Genomic DNA, 21,294 nt, shown 5'->3' on the forward strand with positions numbered 1-21,294 from the left:
GTCTTACATTCCTGATCCTGGTGCTAATAATAGTATATTGTACAACAAGGGAGGAAAGTTGACGATTGCAGACGAGTGTAATTTTGGCAGCACAAGCGAAGCGAGGGTTGCCATTTACACGAGTTCAATCGTCAAATTATTTCATCTCGTGTTATACATGATATTTTTCATCAAAAGTGTATGAAAAGTGGGTTTCTTTCATCCTGGTTAACAACCGGACCGAAAATGGCTGTTTTCACGTCGGTATCACCCACGCATGCGTATAAGTGTTTTATTTCACTTTCGACCCAAGGGAAAAAGACTTTTTTTTCTCCCAAGGGTCGAAAATGAAGCAAAACTCTAGTGCGCATGCGCGGCTGCGACTGGCGTGAAAACAGCCGTTTTCGGCCCGGTAAACTACGCTGAAAAGAGCCACTTTCCATGCACGTGTGATGAAAAATCTATTTTTTTCTATTTTTGGAAATCTCACTGTTTTATCAGATTAGGCTTGCCATTAAGACCTCCTTTTCCCGCACATCATTCTCTTTCAAGCGAATTCTAATGAAATTCAATAGGGGTATTTATAATTTTAATAAATATATAATAATTTCATTGCTCTTATAAAAAAAGTATTTTCAATAATAACAGTCTTTATTTCAATATGTCTAACGTGTCCGGAGTTATAAATGGGAACCTTATATCAGATAAAGCAGTTTGCTGCATCGTTAGATGATCAAAATGACTCGAAAATAGATTCTCAAGTGAGGCCATAGTCTTCTCTGGAAGTTTCGACCTAAGTGGAGAGCTTGAGGGATCTCTTTACGAATAAATAAGCCTGTTTTCATTTTATGAAAGGATAATCCACAAAATTAAGAATAATTTTTTCTTTATGCCATAGATTGTCCATAATTTTTGCCGTTTTACAGTGTCTGCTTAAATCGACTTGCCAGTAAAACTAGTAAATTGCTAGACTAGATTCTAATTTATAGTGACTAGAAGTTGACATGGTCACCAAAATGAAATAGTTTATAATTCACCGAGTAGATTGTAATAAACTCTAAAAGAAAATAACATAGGTATTTACTAATTTATCTGATATCTTCTCGTACATAAGAACGTGCAAAGACTATGAATAATAATCTACAGCATTAACAAAAAATTTTTATTAACTTTGTGGCTTGCCCTTTTATAAAATGAATAAAAGGCTAATTTATTCTTAAAGGTATTCTTCAGGTTCTGCACTTATTAAGCCGAAATTTCTAAACAAGACTATGGCTTTACTTGAAATCCAATTTTCGAGTCATTTTGTTCTTCCAAAGATATAGCAAACTGCTCAATGTGATAAAGCAATAAGATTTTCAAAAACAGAAAAAAATACGATTTCTTATAATAGCTTTTTTAATATAATACTTATTTTTTGACTATCTTAGAACATTTCATATGTCGCGTCGCCCAAAAGATAAAACAACTTGAAAATTAATCTACGAATAACGTCGTATCGTTACCCAGAGTTTTCAACTAAATGGGTGCTATCGAGGATCCTTTTAAAAATAGGTAGAAAATAGATTTTATTAGAACCAGGATCAGGAATGTAAGACATTAGGAGGTAATATTATTAATCGGCGTAGTTGCGTGAGTGTGCGTGTATGCGTGTACGACAATACGGAACGACAGAGAAGTGCAAACTTCTTTTGTTTTTTGAAGGGGAACTGTCAACGAAAGTGAGAGTAAAGTAATTTTTCCGTTGAATCAAAGACCTGATTTATCAGATTAAAATTGATTTATCTCAGCAATGATGCTTTTCCGGACCTTATAGTACAGGACTTTTCGACTTAGTCAATGCTCAAGAATATGTGGTTAAAATTAAAAGCATCATTGCTGATACACCCTGCATACTGCTATAATGAAGGAAGTATGCGAGTTTGTAGCCAATTAGTTTATATTATTTTATTATTAACTTTCTTCCAATGTGTCTTGCAGCACAGGTGGTAAAATTCCCGGTTATGAAACCATTAATCTTAGTTTCCAGACCTCTTCGCTTTTTTCATTTTATGCTTTTTAATAATTTTGAAATAATTATAGTAGCTATTAATAACTCATTTAAATTAATAATAGAATAAAAATTAAACTTTTTTAAAAGAGAACATTTAAAATGTAAGATTCAACAAAGATTTTTGAAGCGTAAGTATTAACACTAAACCTACGGACATATTATATATAACTATTTGTACCGATGGTGGTGAAATGACTGCTTTTGAAATAAACATTATAGTCTTTTCCAGTTGATTGTAATTAATATAGAATTTAGAATAAACAATAAACACAAAATAATTATCATATAATAATTAAAAAACATTTATTTTTCGGACCTCAAAAGCAGTCATTTGACCGCTCTGGTAGGTTCAGTGTTAAATAATAAAACCCCATTTTTACATATGTTTTAATTTAAGGTAGTAGTCTAGTTGTTTGGGTCGACATTTTTTTCCATATTTCGATAGTATACCAACATGAGAATATGGTGTATAAATTTTAAACCGATATTCAAAATATTAACAAAGATATAACATATATTCGAGAGCGCCGCCTAATTGAACGCTGTAACTGCTATAAGTTGCGCGACAGCTGCAAACGGTTATTCCTCACTATTATGACTCATTACCTTTATATTTCCTTGAAGTTTCGTATACCTTTTGATATACGAAAGAATATAACCAGATATACCCGCGTTTGACACGTATGAAGATACCTAATCTTGTTGCACGCACCTAGTATCGACGATAGTGTGAGGATGAAAGTTCTGTTAGCCAAACTTTAAACGCGTTTTTCTCGAAACCACGTTTTCTCGGTCGGCCCGGGGCATAACAGATTTTCTATTGAACCGATCAGGCTGAAATTTTTACAAGTTGTTCTACACATTTGTATTTCTGTCCGGAACTAGAATAATTTTTCTTCATCTATTATTTTTCAAGTTACAGCCCAATTTACACTAAAAAAATTGTACCTTTTTTTTATTCCGCTATTTTATTATTTTTCAACCAAGTTAATGTTTTCTAGTTCTGGGCAAAATGACAATCCTACTGAACAATAATTCGTTACATTTATTTGTTTCCGATTACCCAATCTGGAGATACCTCAGGGGCCAGCAGCACATGTTTTTTTTCACCTATTTGAACCCATATAATTTAAATAAAGTATCGTCAAAATTAAAAAAAAATATTTTTGTATAATTCAATATAGTTTAAATAACATATAAAATTTTCAGAGTTTTTGCATTTCATTAGGTAGTTAAAAAAATTCCCGAAGAATACCCTGCAAAACCGGTCGATTTACTAGACTCTCATACAGCACACTTGACTAAAAGTGGTCTTATAGACATCTTTTAGTCATCCAATTGACTAAAAGACACCTAAAAGTTGTCTTAAAGCTACTAGGTGCTCTATGGGCTACTACCTGAATAGGTTAATAGCAATATTTAAACATTCCAGAAGAAAAAGAAAAGTTATTGGATGGAGTTGAACTTAAATCTCCGATATGAAAGACGGAGGATTGATGTAGCCGGCTGAAAAGGATTTTTACTCGACTCGCGTTGGCTACACGGAAGTGAGATCGAGAGGAAGTAAGAGATCCGAGAAAATTATGCTGCTCTCTCTCGCAACGACGTATGCCGAAGCTGAAAGAAGCTGAACGATGTTAAGCGAAAGAGTCCGCACATGCCGACCATGCCGTGTCCCGAAGCAATCCTTACCGGTAGGCGGCGCTTCGATCCCATCGTTTAGCTTCCTGCAACTTCCAGATGTGTGGCGGTAGCGGGACTAACATCAATGAATCAGTCTGCCAACATAAAAAAACACGTTCTCAAGTTGGCACGACACGAGACACTCGTCACACCGGAAAGCCCAAAACTTGCTCTCTTCCCTCATGGATCTCGACGGGAAAGGACGTGAAGTCTTCCGCCTCTTTAGTGGCCACGTGGGATACGCGAAATATTGTAATAATTACTTTAATTGTAGTGCTAGAAACGAATAAAAATCATACAGAGCAAACTATACCAGTTCTGGACAAAAAGGGTCACCTTCCTGAAATATCGACACGTAGCCTCTACAGAAATGGTGACCCCGACGTGATCTTTTTCTGAAGTCAGATACAGAAGTCCAGTCGACGCCATCCCAAACGTTGTCCTATCCTAAACAGTTGAGCTCCGAGTACCTGGGCAAATCATCAAAAAGAAAAAGGAGGAAGGGCAAACGAACGACCAAAAGGTGACAATGACACACCTGCAAAGAACTCCACCGAGTGCAGGCCTACTCGGTGAACGACGAGGCAGCACGTTGATGGACTTTGAAATTGCCACGAACTCGCCAGCAAACGCCCATCAGGGAACACATCAGGAGAATGGCCAAATAGAAACACTTCCACAAACCCAGATAAGTGCGAAGCCAATAGCCAGCGAGGTTCAAGCGGTGTGGAAACAGCAGTTGCCGAATTTCTTGGCAGAAGCCCCGGATATTTGGTTTTATTTAATAGAAGCAGAATTCTCGGCAGCAAGAGTAACGAGTGAAGAGACCAAATACTTAGCAGTATTAAGGGCACTGGACGCAGGGACATTGAAACTGCTAACAGACGTCCTTAGAGATCTACCTGAAAAGGAGAAATACAGACACCTGAAAACAGTACTTTTAAACAGATTCGTTGAGTCCCGAACCAAACAGGTCGACAGGTTATTAAAAAGCCTGGCTCTTGGAGACAAGAAGCCGTCTGTGCTGCTGCGAGAAATGCGAGACTTAGCAAAAGGAGAGGTAGGAAATGAAATACTGCATCAGCTGTGGTTAGAAAGACTGCCGGCACATGTTCGACCACATCTCCTAACATCAAATCACCTAGACCTGGACGGGGTGGCGGAGATGGCAGATCGCCTCATTGAGGTCTTTAACACTTCATACGTGATGGCAACATCCTCAAACAACCAGGAACAGGCAACAAATCTAAAAATAGAACAGAAATTGAACGATATGCAGGCATTAATACTGAACTGCATGCAAGAATTAAAAGAGCTGAAGATGGGGGCGTGCTCAACGGGAGCATCACCAACTCGTCGACATTACCCAAGATCTCGATCCCGGTCAAAAACACCCTCTCGCAGCCAGAACAACCTATGTTACTATCATCAACGTTTTGGAAAACAAGCAAAAAAGTGCACAGAAGGGTGCATATTAAACGAGAGCTTCGGGAAACAGCAGGGAAACTAATCATGCTGTCATCACTCCGATCAACCGATGGCAGCAGCTGCAGGGAGGTAATGCAGGAGAATCGCCTTCATCTGCGTGACAAGAAAACCAACCAGAAATACTTAATAGATTCTGGCTCAGTGATATCAATAGTACCTATACACTCTATAAGGGGGAAGGCAAAACAGTAGGATCTGATCCTCTACGCAGCCAATGCAACCAGAATTGCCACCTATGGAACCTTTGACCTCAGCTTGGATTTGGGGTTAAGACGGTATCTCCATTGGACATTTACAATTGCTGACATTCCAATGGCCATCATTGGTGCTGATTTCTTGAGTCATTTCAATTTGCTCATAGATCTCACACACCAACGACTCCATTGACTCCACAACTGGTCTGACCACAAAAGGAGAGATCCTGAGGACCTCTCACCACAGCATTTTGACACTGGATATGAATACTTCGTATCGTGACTTGCTAGGAAAATATGTGAGTGTCACAAAACCCATAGCAAAACAGCAAACAAAGCATGCAGATTTTGCTCACCGCATCATTACAACTGGAAATCCAGTAACACAGAAGTTTCGCAGGATGTTTGGGGAGAAGGCCAAGGTAGCAAAAGCAGAAATACAAGGTCTACTTGACTTTGGTGTCCTCAGACCTTCAAGCAGACCTTGGGCCAGTCCCATCCACATGGCTGAAAAGAAAAGTGACAGGTATAGGTTATGTGGTGACTACAGATAACTAAACGCTGTGACAGTGCCGAATATGTACCCACCTCCCCTCATCCAGGACATGTTTCCTTTGTTACATGGTAAGGTCATCTTTCCATCATCGATTTGAGAAAGGCCTACCATCAAATCCCCATGCATCCAGAGGATATTATTAAGACAGCCATTACTACGCCCTGGGGTCTCTATGAATATTTGGTGATGCCCTTCGGCCTAAAGAATGCTACACAGACATTCCAACGATTTATTGACCACATCTTTCGAGAACTAAATTTCGTCTTCGCCTATATTGATGACATATTGGTGATGTCAGAAAGTGAGCAACAACACAGGACACATCTACAAACAGTGTTAAAAAAATTAGAAGAGAATCAATTGATTATCAATTTACAAAAATGCCAACTTGGCAGGTCAGAAGTGACATTTCTCGGCTATACAATCAGTGCTCAGGGATACAGTCCAACAACAGAGCGTGTAGACAAAATGATCGAATTCCCTAAACCCAAGACAGTCCTGGAACTTCGTAGGTTCTTGGGAATGATAAATTACTACAGAAAAGCAATACCTCATGCAGCAGAACTACAAGCACCACTGAACAAACTACTCTCGAGTTCAAAGAAAAATGATAGGACTCCAGTACAATGGGATGAGAAGGCTGAGGAGAAAGCATTCCAAGAATGCAAAACAAGTCTTTCAGCTATAGCACTTCTGAAATATCCCCCATACCAGACCCAGGTATGCTTGACAACTGACGCATCGACCACGGCTATAGGCGCGACTCTGGAGCAGCTAGAAAACAAAGTATGGCATCCGATTGGATTTTTTTCAAGAAAATTAAGTGATACAGAGCAAAGATATGCCACCTACGATCGTGAGCTACTGACAATCTTCGCAGCCGTTAAGTACATCGATTACTTACTAGAAGGGAGACACTTTTCCATCTGGACGGACCATAAACCTCTCACCTACGCATTTAATCGCAAAAAGCACAAAGCTTCTGACAGGCAGCTACGTCAACTTGAGTATATATCTCAGTTCACTACAGAGATAATCCACATCCAAGGAAAAGACAACATCACGGCAGACGCCATGTCACGTTTAAATGTCATCCAAATGCCTACAGTTCTCAGTCCACAGGAAATACAAGAGGAACAACAGAAAGATCAGGAACTCACAGAAATCCTAGAAAATAAGACTGCATTAACACTCCAAAAACTGACCATCGAACCAAACGTGGACATTTATTGTCAAATAACAGACAGCAGAGTGAAACCATACTTACCTAGCTCACTACGTAAAATAGCCTTCAAAATAGTACATGGATTAGCTCACCCTAGCATTCGCAGCACCTCCAAAAAAATGAGTGACAAATACACATGGCCTGGAATCCGTAAGAATGTAACACAATGGACCCGTGAGTGCCTGGCATGCCAGAGATCCAAAATCCAACGCCATAACAAACTTCAACCTAATCATATAGGAGTGCCAGATCAACGGTTCAATCATGTGCACTTAGATATAATAGTGCTTCCAGAAATAAAAGGATACAGATACTGTGTCACCATGATGGACAGATTCTCAAGATGGCCCGAAGCTGTGCCCTTAAAGGACATCACAGCCAGCACTCTCACCAAAGTCTTCTTCATCCACTGGGTAGCACGATTTGGCTCACCGATAATGATAACAACCGACCAGGGGACACAATTCGAATCAGCCCTTTTCCAGTCGTTAGCACAAGCAGTAGGAGCCAAAAAACTCAGAACAACAGCATACCATCCACAATCCAACGGAATGGTAGAACGATGGCACCGCACACTCAAGGCGGCTCTCATGTGCTCACCTGAACCTTGGATTGAAGTGCTTCCCTACGTCCTACTAAGACTCAGAACATCACTCAAAGAAGATATCAACTCGACTCCAGCTGAGATGATCTATGGATCAACACTGCGCATTCCAGGCGACTTCTTTATCTCCAACGAACCTGAAACTGACCCAATCTTATTCGTAGACAAGCACAGGGAAATGATGCGAGCATTAAGGCCAACAACAACAGCTCACCACTCAAAGGCAAAAATGTTCATCCTCAAGGACATCCAAGATTGCACACACGTTTTCATACGCGCAGACCATGTCAAGAAGCCGCTGGAACCCCCGTATACTGGTCCATACAAAATTATAAAAAGACTGAGTGACAGAGTATACACGCTAAACATCGACGGAGTAGAAAAGAACATCTCAGTAGACAGACTGAAACCAGCGTACATCTGCAAAACGGATGCCGAATGCCTAGAACAAGAGCAGGAAACACCACAAGAAATGTTACGTGCTGACCAAACCCGCTACAGCACCACCTATGAGCCCATACGTTAATCTCAATAATTAATAATAATGGCTGGTAGACATTGAATCCATTAGAATTTAGATTTTATTTAGAATATTATTCCACATATAAAGAGGAAACTTTCGTTGTACGAAAAGCGTCTTAACATCCCTTTTTCTACCTAAATCGTCACAAACAAAGCAATAAAACTGCAACCTTTTTTTTCCCTCTCGTCCTTTTCAAGTACCGGGAAAACCCATCTGCAGCGCAGATGAGTTATCCGCGAGTTTCTCTTTTCTCAACTACGTAACATCCTACAAAAATCTCCCAGTGACGTAATCAGGTTACTCTCAATCTAGAAAACATCTCCTAGCCTTCCCTACTCCTAGTTCCAAAATCTCCATGACAACGGAGTGACGTTTTCCGAAAACCAAGATTTGATTGGTCCAGAAAAGCGACGCTGGACCCCTTCTTTTCCTCTCAGATAAGGGATGCTCCTTTAAAAACCCCGGACAACCCTTAGACGCTCTCTTCTTTTTTCGTCTTTTTCGTTCGTACATACGTTACTTGTTGCTCCTGTGTTAGAATCTCGTATTCTTAGCTCTGCTTGTAATTTCGTGACGACGGAAATCAATCTTCAGAGAATAAGTCTTGCGCCTTCGAATCGCGGAGTTCAACGAAAGTCAATTACCGAACTTACTATCAGCTAGTAACATTCAACCAGTGTATAAATCATTGTACGAGCAAATAATAAATCAACATAAAACCATCAACAACTCTCATCAATCAACTACCATCTCGATTCCTATCACGCATAGTGAGAAAGACGGTATCCCGAACCTACAAAATATCAACAAACCTCGTTACCAAAGAGGGCAAAATCGTGAGTTTACGCCCATGAGAACGCACGCAGAGGGACAAAGAAGATCCAACCAGGCTGCCTTCATCAGGACGTAACAGAAACACCACAGCAATCACACCGATGGCATTCAACGATGGATAAGCCCAAGAGAACCTACGGAGTAAGATTTCTAAAGTGACAGCTAAGCTAACCTCTACGGCGCGGTTTTTCAAGGGGGGAGTGGCTGTGGCGGTAGCGGGACTAACATCGATGAATTAGTCTGCCAACATAAAAATACACGTTCTCAAGTTGGCACGACGCGAGACACTCGTCACACAGGAAAGTCCAGAAGTTGCTCTCTTCCCTCATGGATCTCGACGGGACAGGACGTGAAGTCTTCCGCCTCTTTAGTGGCCACGTGGGATACGCGAAATAGTGTAATAATTACTTTAATTGTAGTGCTAGAAACGAATAAAAATTATACAAAGCAAACTATACCAGTTTTGGACAAAAAGGGTCACCTTCCTGAAATATCGACACGTAGCCTCCACAGATGATTATGCCCTCGCGCAATCTGTCGAAACTGATGCGAAACAACACGGCAGAGCTTCGAATAGGGTAAAACAGATCTACATTAGATAATTTTATAATTTAAGAAAATATTTTTATTTTAGCGTAGAAAGATACACGAAAATAGCATTAATTTATTAACAAACGAAATTAATAAAAGTATTATACATATACCCTACATTATTATTACAATATCCTTCTTAAATTTAAATATATGACTTCCAGATGATTTGTTTGATATATATATATATATATATATATATATATATATATATACTCGTATATACTATATACTATACATAAATATTGGGTAGATACGAGGACGTACAATGACCACCACTAATGGCCTGCAAGATTTTTTTGATGCGTTTAGGAACCATACTGCCCCACGGATTTTTCCCCGCCTGGACTGAGTGACTGGAAAGAGTATAGGATGTGTATGATAGGCTATCCTTGTTTAAATGCCTTAAAAAGAAAAAGAGAGCCTTATACCGCGTTCAACGTGGTTTCTCCAGGCCTTCGTTTCTTATTTTCCTATCTCGGACGTCGCCATTACTCTTCTCTCTCTAACTCATAGATTTCTATCTGCGTCTTTTTCTAAAATAATTCTACGCCACTGGGTGATTTTTTGGTGAGTCTATACCACTGGACCTATCTGTGAGTCTTGTGAGAGTGTGAAAAGTGCAGAAATGTCAGTCTGGCAGCGCGGATTTTTAATCAAACGAATGTTAGTATAAATTGTTAAAGAGTTTTAATTTGTTGGAAAATGTTAACCAGTTATAGTGAAGTTTAAAATTTTTAATGACTTTTCTGGATTATCGAAAAAAACAGGTATAATAAATTTTTTATACTTCTAAAAACTTACAGTACGTATTAAGGAAATATATTAAGTTAATTCTTGTCAAAATTAACTTAATATATAAATGTATGAAACAAATAGATTCATGAATTTAAATAAGAAATACATAATAAAAAATATTATTATAATTTTTTAAATAAAATGCAGATCCTAGAGTATTTATTATCATGTATAGTTAATTGGTAAAATTACTGCTAATTATAATGTCTCTTTTTCCTAGGTGTAAAGGTTCTATGGAAGGTCCTACCAGGAGTAAAGTGCATACATCATACTGATTTCAACTATAGAAATTAAGCAACGCTAAGGAATGGAACACAGATTCAGATCACGCAGCATGCTCTCCACATCTATAATAAGCCAACCTGTTTTCTTAGATAAGTAATATTACTGATAACCATATATAAAATGTATTCAAACATGATCCTTTGTGGTTTCTCTTATGTTTCGCAGGTCAAATGTTCTAATAAGGCTGATGAGCTGCATCCAATTGGTGAATAAAAATGAGGCCAGGCTATGTGTAAATACTGCTGCTTCGAATCTGGAATCTCCATGCAGAAGCCAAATGGGAATATTAAAAAAAGATTTGTTATTCAGGTATTATTTAACAATGATCTAAATGCCTCAATATGGCTAATTTCATTTACAAATTTAAGTAAACTTATCCTCTTTATCTTACACTTTTCAATTTGAAATAAATGATTGATATTCCCTGAATGGATAGTCTCTTTTAATTAATATTATTATTAAAAACAATTTATTAATATACACTAATAAACTACGATTATTTATATTAAATAAAATTGCAATAATCTTTATACAATGCATTTTATTTTATTAAAATTACATATAGTTAATACCTTATAAAATAGTAATAACTTCATTTATCAATTAATAATATTTCAATGAACTAATACATTTTACCATAATCTACAAAGCTTTACTTCCCGAACACAATAAATACATTCATTTACTATGATTATAATTATTTTGAGCATGGATGCAAATACATATGCAAAGTAGAATTACCCATAGGAAAGTAAAAATATAGATTTATCTGTGGGATTCATGACAAATGACGACGTTTAAACATAAAAAGGAGAAAAAGTAAGAAGCTAATTAAAATCGTCAGAAATAGGTATATTGCTCTTGAACCTATTGCAATAAATCTTTTATAATTCACAGTATAATATATAAACGTAATCTAAATAAAGAAAAGAAAAATATTTTGAAAGATTAATTCATTATCCTGTACCCTACTTTTTATATATAAGATTTTCGTTCATCTCCATTTATAATCTAGGACAGTTATTCAAAGCAAATACTGATAGCCAAATCTATTAATATTTACTGGACCTAAAACAGCAAAGAAAATAAGTTTAGATATAAACAAGTTTGAAAAATGACTACCAGTAATAGCCATATTGATGTATTTAGATCATTGTTAAATAATACCTGAATAACAAATCTTTTCTTAATCTTTCCAATTTCGTTTCTGCATGGAGATTCCAGATTCGAAGCAGCAGCATTTACACATAGCCTGGCCTCATTTTTATTCACCACTTGGATGCAGCTCATCAGCTTTACTAGTCTCCATTTATTATAATGCAGGACAGTTATTGAGACTAAATACTGACAGCCAAATCTATTAATATTTACTGGACCTAAACCAGCAAAGGAAATAAGTTTAGATATAAACAAGTTTAAAAATGACTACCAGTAATAGCCATATTGATGCATTTAGATTATTGTTAAATAATACCTGAATAACAAATCTTTTTTTAATATTTCCATTTGGCTTCTGCATGGAGATTCCAAATTTGAAGCAGCAGAATTGACACATAGCCTGGCCTCATTTTTATTCACCAATTGGATGCAGCTCATCAGCCTTATTAGAACATTTGACCTGCGAAACATAAGGGAAACCACAAAGGATCATGTTTGAATATATTTTATATATGGTTATCAGTAATATTACTTATCTAAGAAAACAGGTTGGCTTATTATAGATGTGGAGAGCATGCTGCGTGATCTGAATCTGTGTTCCATTCCTTAGCGTTGCTTAATTTCTCTGGTTGAAATCAGTATGACGTATGCACTTTACTCCTGGTAGGACCTTCCATAGAACCTTTACACCTAGGAAAAAGAGACATTATAATTAGCAGTAATTTTACCAATTAACTATACATGATAATAAATACGCTAGGATCTGCATTTTATTTAAAAAATTATAATAATATTTTTTATTATGTATTTCTTATTTAAATTCATGAATCTATTTGTTTCATACATTTATATATTAAGTTAATTTTGACAAGAATTAACTTAATATATTTCCTTAATACGTACTGTAAGTTTTTAGAAGTATAAAAAATTTATTATACCTGTTTTTTTCGATAATCCAGAAAAGTCATTAAAAATTTTATAACTTCACTATAACTGGTTAACATTTTCCAACAAATTAAAACTCTTTAACAATTTATACTAACATTCGTTTGATTAAAAATCCGCGCTGCCAGACTGACATTTCTGCACTTTTCACACTCTCACAAGACTCACAGATAGGTCCAGTGGTATAGACTCACCAAAAAATCACCCAGTGGCGTAGAATTATTTTAGAAAAAGACGCAGATAGAAATCTATGAGTTAGAGAGAGAAGAGCAATGGCGACGTCCGAGATAGGAAAATAAGAAACGAAGGCCTGGAGAAACCACGTTGAACGCGGTATAAGGCTCTCTCTTTCTTTTTAAGGCATTTAAACAAGGATAGCCTATCATACATATCCTATACTCTTTCCAGTCACTCAGTCCAGGCGGGGAAAAATCCATGAGGAAGTATGGTTCCTAAACGCATCAAAAAAATCTTGCAGGCCATTAGTGGCGGTCATTGTACCCACAACTGTCATTTAGTAAAAACTTCTACATTTATATATCGATATATACGCAAATACGCATATATACGCGTAAATAACAAACACTATTAGTCAGTATAGGTAGATACTAGGACGCACGCATAACTACTATTGTGTACAACTTTAAACTTAAATATATCCATACAACTATAGGGAAGATGAATTAGGGCCAAAAACGTGTATTTGGATAAGACACTTTAACGAGTTTGCAATGTTTAGGTTCAAGCTAAAAATTTTATACATAGAGAGCATTCTTTCGTGTTTACATCTCACTAAATGTAATATACGTAATACACAGTTTAGGTCTACTAAATACAGGATTTCTAATATGTTTGTAAATTTCTAAGGATCTCAGAAACCAAAGAGTCCAGAAGCATATACATTTTCTTAGGCGAGTTAGGCTGAAAAGAGACACCCCAGACCTCTCCAAAATGGCCCAGATATAAGTTTTTTAAATACTTTTTAGTTAAGCAATTGTAGCTTAATTAACAAGTTCCTCGCCTTCTAGAAATCCGATAAAGACGAGAGTGGTCTCGTTGGACTCATCTTGATGCATAATTTCATCCTGCACCAAAAAATATGGTTATGCAATTTTATCGCATAATCGGATGGGATACGTCGAGACAAGAAAAATAAGCCCTCGCAGAGCTCTCTACGATGCTCCGTTCGCGAGATATGAATTTTTTAAGTATTTGTTGGTTAAACAATTTGTAGCTTAACTAATGGATTTCTCAGCTTCTAGAAGTCGGATTGGGACAAGACTAGTCTCGTTGGACTCGTCTTGGTGCATATTTTATCCTGCACCAAAAAATATGGTCATGCAATTTTATCGCATAATCGGATGCGATACGCCGAAACAAGAACAATAAACCTTCGCAGAGCTCTCTACGATGCTCCGTTCGCGAGATATGAATTTTTTAAGTATTTGTTGGTTAAACAATTTGTAGCTTAACTAATGGATTTCTCAGCTTTTAGACGTCCGATCAAGACGAGATTTGTCTTGCTGAACTCATCTTTGCCTATATTTTTATTCTGAGGTAAAAAATATAGTCCGGCAATTTTATGGCAGAATCGGATAAAAAATGTCGAGACACACAAGCAACCGGAGTCCTTGCAAAGCTGCCTACAATGCTCCGTTCGCGAGATATAAATGATTGAAGTGTTTTGTAGTTAAACAATTTGTAGTACAAAGGGAATTCATAAATTATTTCAATATTATGCCAGTCGGCTTTAATGTAAATTTGTGTGAATAGATTAAAATTTCGTTAAAAAAATTGAACCTCTAGCAAATGCTATTTAAGGGGAAGCATTGAGCGACTCAAACACTCATTCAAGTTTATCTTCCAAATTACTAGGAATATGAACTTTTTTGTAGAGATTAAATTTACTCTTTTGACTGTACTGAAGCGCGCTATAAACTCGGTTTCTCAAAATTATAAAAAATAATTTTCATGAAAATTATGAATACTTGTAATTTTGTTGGTCATAATAATATTGAAAATTAGGCCTTGTAGCGCGCTAAGGAAAAGTTCTATGACTAATTTGAGACCAAGAAGAAACAAATATACCTAAAAATGTGGAAGATTTTTTTGAAAAACTAAATTAGCTATTGAAAGACAAGTTTTACACTATTTTACGGACGGAGAAGTTTCACAGTGCGTTAGACAAGGACAAGCCTATTAGCTCTCTTCGCTTCAGAAGGGGTACCCACTCTCTCCCCACCATTTTTCGCTAAACAAACCAACGCTCCTTCACACAGCAAGGTGTCTGGCTAACGCTGCCTGTCGGTGTGAATCCGTAACGGAATGGAAGAACAAATAATTATTTGTAGATTTCAGGGTTAGGTTTTCGTATATCCGGCGTTGTACCGCTCTTCCATATCATTTCGGGAGGCTACAGTAAAATTTTCAAAGTATTTTGTGATCTACAAGTCTCAAAAAACTTGAATTAGTTGACGAAAGCATGACTCGTACCAGCCAACGCTGATGCGCTACAAGACCCTGTATATGCAATTAAAGTATACTAAAGTAATATTGAGCCATGGAGGTACGAAGTACCTGGAGAGAGCATAAGCTTTCGGGGTTGCCTGGTAAAGGGTGAGGGGAAAGAAGACTGGCCCCCATCTTAGTACTTGTAGAAATGTAGCTATATATAGTACTATATATATGTCATATTCTGAATCCAGAATACCGTGAACCAAGACAAATTAATAACACGGACGGAGTGAATGTAGACGATTGGTGAATGGCGGGAAATAGGAATATTTACCAAATGCAAGCTGGTGCAACCTGTCCATTGGACTCATTAGAATTTGGAGTAATCTATAACGGGCTGTTACCACTAATATATATATATTTAAAGTAAAATACTTAAAATAAATAATAATTCATATAAAATTACGTTGTTGAAAATATTGCACATTCAAATTAGCACAAGAAGCTTATAAAAATTAATACAAAAGTATGATCGAATTTAAGAGTTACATACAGAATAAATAACAAGATATTTATGAAATTGCTCTCTCCAGGTACTTTGTACTTCCATGTTATTTGAACATCAACACAGTAACAATAAAGTAAAAGTGTGAAGCTGTATTATATTTCAAGCCTCGTACTTCGAGATTACAATGTAGTACACTTTGTACTCGCTAGGTGTCGCAATGTTTTAGAGTCTTCCTAGTCCGAAAACTCTATAGTTAAAGCTTTCCAAGAAAGTTTATACTATAGTAATTCTATAGTTCGATATCTCCCTTCTTCATTACTCGGACTATCTTCGGTGTTCATTGCATTTTGTTGCGCGGTAGGTGAAGCAAGTTAGAGGAAAAATGGCGGAAAACAGGAAAAGAAGATGAGAAAGTATAGAAGAAGAGGTAAAGCTGATGGAAAAATATATAAAACTGAAGGAAACAATGTTAAAATTGGGAATTCCTGATGATTGTAATTTGGATTTGGACGAAAATATGGGGTCGATGCAGTCGGATGTTCAAACGGACGAATTACCGGTGGACGACAATCCACAAGGTATTGGGAACATTGTGCTATTAAGAAAGTATTTTTGATAGTACTAGGACGAGTGCCTAGTCGATTCAAATATATTTAGGATAGTGCCAGTACGGGTGACTGGTCAAGCCTAATATCTGCTTTCATAAAATAAAATAAATATTATACAAAGGTATATATTTAATTTTATAGCGGACAACATAAACATTGCTGAGGATGTGATTATAGAAGCTTTCGACCCACTTGATGAGCAGATACTAAAAATCTTGGGAGAGGATCCTACGTCATCTAATTCGCTTAAGTTGAAGTTAAACCCAGCGATAGAAAAAAGATGGAAATTTTGGTTTCAAAAAGGAATTTCGAAGGAGACTAAGGCAGAACTCTTTAACAAATATGAGAGGCCAACATTGTTTGAGGCTCCTAAGTTAAACATGGAGATTAAATCTTCTCTTAATGAGGCATCTTTGAAAAAAGATGAGTATTTTAGAGATCAACAAAATTCAGTGGGGACAGCCTTAGTAGCTTTAGGAACGGCTTTTACAATGCTCCTAGAACTAGATGAAAATGGAATGAATAAACTAGAATTTTTGGAAAAGTTAGGTGATATGGGCAAAATTCTTACAAATCTTCAATTTGGGCTTTGTAGAGCTAGAAAAGCTTTTATTCTGCCCAGTCTACAAAAAGATGTAAAGGTGATTCTAACAGAAAGTGTTCCGGATGAATGGCTTTTCGGACAGGAATTAATAGAAAGATTAAAGGAGGTCAAAGTTGCTAAAAAACTTAGCCAGGAAATTAATCAGACCTCAATCACAAAAAAGCCCCTAAGAGATGCTAATTATAATTTAAACTCCAAGAGCTTACCTATGAAGAGAGCCCCTTCTTCACAGTTAGGATGGAAGAGGGGAAGATCGAGTCAGACGGAATCAACATCGAGGAGATCGGACCAGAAGAGGAATTTTTCAACACAGAGATACGCCAGAGACAAGAACAGGAGGAATTAAGGGTAAGTGTACAGGCGGGAAGATTAGCAGGTTTCTATGAAGAGTGGAAGAACATTACGTTGGATCCGACAATTTTAGAAATAGTGTGTGGCTGTAAAATATATCCAAGTACCATAATTTCTATGTCAGAAAGCGTGTTTGAACCACGTAATATAGGATTAGACACAGACCAGGTAGAGAGTGCAATAGCTGATTTATTAGAAAAGGATGCGATACAAGAATGTACAGATGTAGTTGGACAATTTTTGTTCCCCTTTTTTATAGTATCAAAACCAAGTGGTGGTAATAGATTCATCTTAAATTTAAAAAGGTTTAATAAGAAGATGATAACTGAACACTTTAAGATGAAAGATATTAGAACAGCAAAGAGGCTGTTAAAGGAAGGTGATTTTATGGCATCTATAGACTTGTATGATGCTTATTTCGCAATACCGGTACATAATGAATCTAGAAAATTTTTGAGGTTCGGGTATAATGGGATTCTATATCAGTTTACTTGTTTACCACTCGGATTGTGTTCCAGTCCTTACATCTTTACTAAATTAATGAAACCAGTGATTAGCCATTTGAGATCATTAGGTTTTTTATCGGTCATATATCTAGACGACATATTGTGCATAGGTAAAGATCAAATAAAGTGTTCAGAAAATGTTAGGTTACCATAAATTTGTTAAAGAGATTGGGTTTTAAGGTTAATTATGAAAAAAGTGCATTGATACCGTCTCAAGTTTGTAAGTTTCTTGGTTTTGAGTTAAATTCCAAGGAAATGATGTTATATGTACCATTAAAGAAGAAATACGAAATTAAAACATTAGTTAAGAAATTTATAAAGTTAAAACAATGCTCAATAAGACAATTCGCCAGTCTAATAGGGTTGTTAGTAGTTATTAGCCAAGCGGTCAGGTATGCGTGGCTTTATATTAAGAGATTAGAGAGATTAAGATTTATTTACTTATTACGTAATAAGGGATGTTATGATAATAAAATAGTATTATCGTCATCAGTGATACAAGATTTAGTCTGGTGGAATAACAATATTATAAGGGCAGAGAATTCAATTAAACAGGACTTCTTTGATCACGTAATTTTTACAGACGCATCCACCACGGGTTGGGGAGCAGTTTTAGGTGAAAGAAGAGTATTTGGATTTTGGACAAAATAAGAGTTGTCTTTTCATATTAATAAATTGGAATTATTGGCAATCCGTTTTGCCTTATTAGAATTTACTCCTTGGTTAAGTAATAGTAATATTTTATTGAGAGTTGATAATGTTTCTGCAATCAGTTATATTAATAAAATAGGGGGTGTTAGATACTTAGAGCTGAGTGAAATTGCAAGAAGTATATGGCAATGGGCGGAAAGACATGGAGTTTGTTTATTTGCATCATATATCCCCTCAGCGGAAAATGTGACTGCAGATATGTTATCTAGAGTTAAAAATGTTGATACAGAATGGGAGTTAAATTCATATTATTTCAGTATTATTATAAATGAGTTTGGAGAGCCGGATATTGATCTGTTTGCCACATCGAGTAATCCCAAATGTAAGACATATTGTTCGAGATACCCAGAACAAGGAGCTTTAGCTGTAGACGCATTTACGATAAGTTGGGCCAGTATTAATTTTTATGCCTTTCCCCCGTTTGCAATAATTTTAAGAGTAATAAGAAAAATGATTGATGAAAAAGCTCAGGGGATAATAGTAATACCAGAATAGACGGGACAATCATGGTACCCGTTGGTACAGAAAATAAAATTAAAATCGATATCTTTGGGACCTAATAAAGAATTATTGTATCAACCTTTCAGGTACAAAGAACATCCTTTGGCGAGAAGTCTAGTATTATCAGCAGTGATGGTATCAGGGACACTTTTTTGAGAAGAGGTTTTGACGAGGGAGTATTAGAAGTGTTATTGTCATCATTAGCAAATAGTACCCGTAAGCAATATAATTACTCGTTAAAAAAGCGGTTTCTATTTTGCAAAATCAAACAATGTGATCCATTTAAGGCATTACCAGACAAGATTGTTTTTTTTTGTTAGAACAATTTAAAACTGGTGTATCTTTCAATGTTATTAATACGCATAGAGCTGCGATTTCGTTTGTTAGTGATTTAGATTTAAACAATAATAAGTTGTTATCAAGGTTTATGAAAGGCGTGTATAGATTGAGACCGTCAAAACCAAGATACGAGGAAATTTGGGATATATCATTAGTGCTCAATTTTGTAAGAAAATGGTTTCCTTTAGATATGTTATCTATTCAAGATTTAACACAAAGAACCGTGATGTTGTTAGCTTTAGTTTCTGGACATAGAGTTCAAACGTTAGCGGCAATAAAGATAAATAATATTTTGTTAAATGAAGATAATATTATAATTAGGATAACTGATATAGTTAAGACTTCAGGCCCAGGGAAACTGCAACCAGCATTTGTGTTACCTTGGTTTAAAGAAAATCCGGAAATTTGTGTTGCAAACAGTTTAGTTGAATACATGAAAGTTACTAGTGAATTAAGAGGAAATATTCAAAATCTTTTTGTTACTTATAAAAAACCATATAAACCAGCTTCTGCTCAAACGATAAGTAGATGGATAAAAGAAGTTTTAAATAAATGTGGGATTGATACGCAAAAGTTTAAAGCTCATTCTACACGTCACGCATCGACTTCAGCAGCATTTACGAAAGGAGTAGATATTAACGTTATAAAGAATACAGCAGGCTGGTCAAATACGTCAGATATGTTTTCGAAATTTTATAATAGACCTGTGGCAGTTAATAAAAAAGATATTTTTGCGAGAGCCATTTTAGAGGAGTTGTAAGATTGTTTGAACGCTAATAATAAAGCCTTTTAAGTGGTGTTAAAAGAAGTATATATTACTCTAAACAACTACATTGTAATCTCGAAGTACGAGGCTTGAAATATAATTGTAAGATTGATCGAGCTTCGCGAAGCGAAGCTCGATCAAAATTATATGAAAGACTCGTACGAGATGATTACAACCCATCCCTCTGAGTTTTAATTGTTTAACCCACCCAATTTATAATGATTTGTTTATTATTAGCTTGTGCTCTGAAAATAATGAACACCGAAGATAGTCCGAGTAATGAAGAAGGGAGATATCGAACTATAGAATTACTATAGTATAAACTTTCTTGGAAAGCTTTAACTATAGAGTTTTCGGAATAGGAAGACTCTAAAACATTGCGACACCTAGCGAGTACAAAGTGCACTACATTGTAATCATCTCGTACGAGTCTTTCATATAATTTTGATCGATCTTTGCTTCGCTTCGCGAAGCTCGATCAATCTTACAATTATACAGGGTGTTTCACGTAAGGCGCCCCAGCTCGAAATGAGGACTCAGAGGGCATGGTGGGGGCAGATGCATCTAATTGGCCGCGGTTGGAGAGAGAGAGAGAGAGAGAGTAAGAGAAAGAGGACAAGAGTTGACCAAAGATGACTGGTGTGAGCGGGGAAGGGAGGGGCAGCGATACGCTAGGCGTATCGTATACCAATGTATAGCTCTTTCCTTCTCCAATTATTCTTTCTCTCTTGGTCCTCGAGCGGGATAGGGATGGGACAGCGATACGCTAGGCGTATCGTCTAGTAAAGGATAGCTCTATCCTTCTCCACGTTATTCCTTCTCTCTCTCTCCGCGGCCAATTAGATGCATCTGCCCCCACCATGCGCTCTGAGTCCTCATTTTGAGCTGGGGCGCCTTACGTGAAACACCCTGTATATGTTATATTCTAGATTCCACAATCCCGTGAACCAAACCAAACCATTCCATTGTGGACTCAACAATCCCGTGACGGAAGACAAAACCATTCATTAACGTGCGACATCAGCGACAT

General features: G+C 36.6%; 2 protein-coding genes across 2 annotated transcripts; both read left to right on the forward strand.

The window, feature by feature from the left end:
• Positions 1-4,244: 4,244 nt before the first annotated feature.
• LOC136776164 (uncharacterized) lies at positions 4,245-5,225 on the forward strand. The gene has a single exon (XM_066731540.1). It carries the CDS (start codon positions 4,245-4,247, stop codon positions 5,223-5,225), a length of 981 nt encoding a protein of 326 aa, XP_066587637.1.
• A 12,333-nt stretch (positions 5,226-17,558) lies between these two features.
• LOC136776165 (uncharacterized) lies at positions 17,559-20,258 on the forward strand. The gene is made up of 5 exons (XM_066731541.1): positions 17,559-17,870; positions 18,128-18,563; positions 18,657-19,138; positions 19,246-19,375; positions 19,480-20,258. The coding sequence occupies exons 1-5, from the start codon at positions 17,559-17,561 to the stop codon at positions 20,256-20,258; spliced, it is 2,139 nt and encodes a 712-aa protein (XP_066587638.1).
• The last annotated feature ends 1,036 nt before the right edge of the window (positions 20,259-21,294 follow it).

Source organism: Prorops nasuta, unplaced genomic scaffold (assembly GCF_024137725.1).
Source record: "Prorops nasuta isolate Cenicafe-Biocafe unplaced genomic scaffold, Cenicafe_Pnas_1.2 PNAS00009, whole genome shotgun sequence".
NCBI lineage: Eukaryota > Metazoa > Arthropoda > Insecta > Hymenoptera > Bethylidae > Prorops > Prorops nasuta.

Excerpts from the sequence above, each read along its gene's own strand:
- LOC136776165 (XM_066731541.1), top strand. The coding sequence starts at position 17,559 with ATGTCAGAAAGCGTGTTTGAACCACGTAATATAGGATTAGACACAGAC. Across the intron at positions 19,139-19,245 it reads AAAAAGCTCAGGGGATAATA|GTACAAAGAACATCCTTTGG; the intron begins GTAATACCAGAA and ends TCAACCTTTCAG. Across the intron at positions 19,376-19,479 it reads ATCATTAGCAAATAGTACCC|AACAATTTAAAACTGGTGTA; the intron begins GTAAGCAATATA and ends TTTTTTTGTTAG.
- LOC136776164 (XM_066731540.1), top strand. The coding sequence starts at position 4,245 with ATGACACACCTGCAAAGAACTCCACCGAGTGCAGGCCTACTCGGTGAA.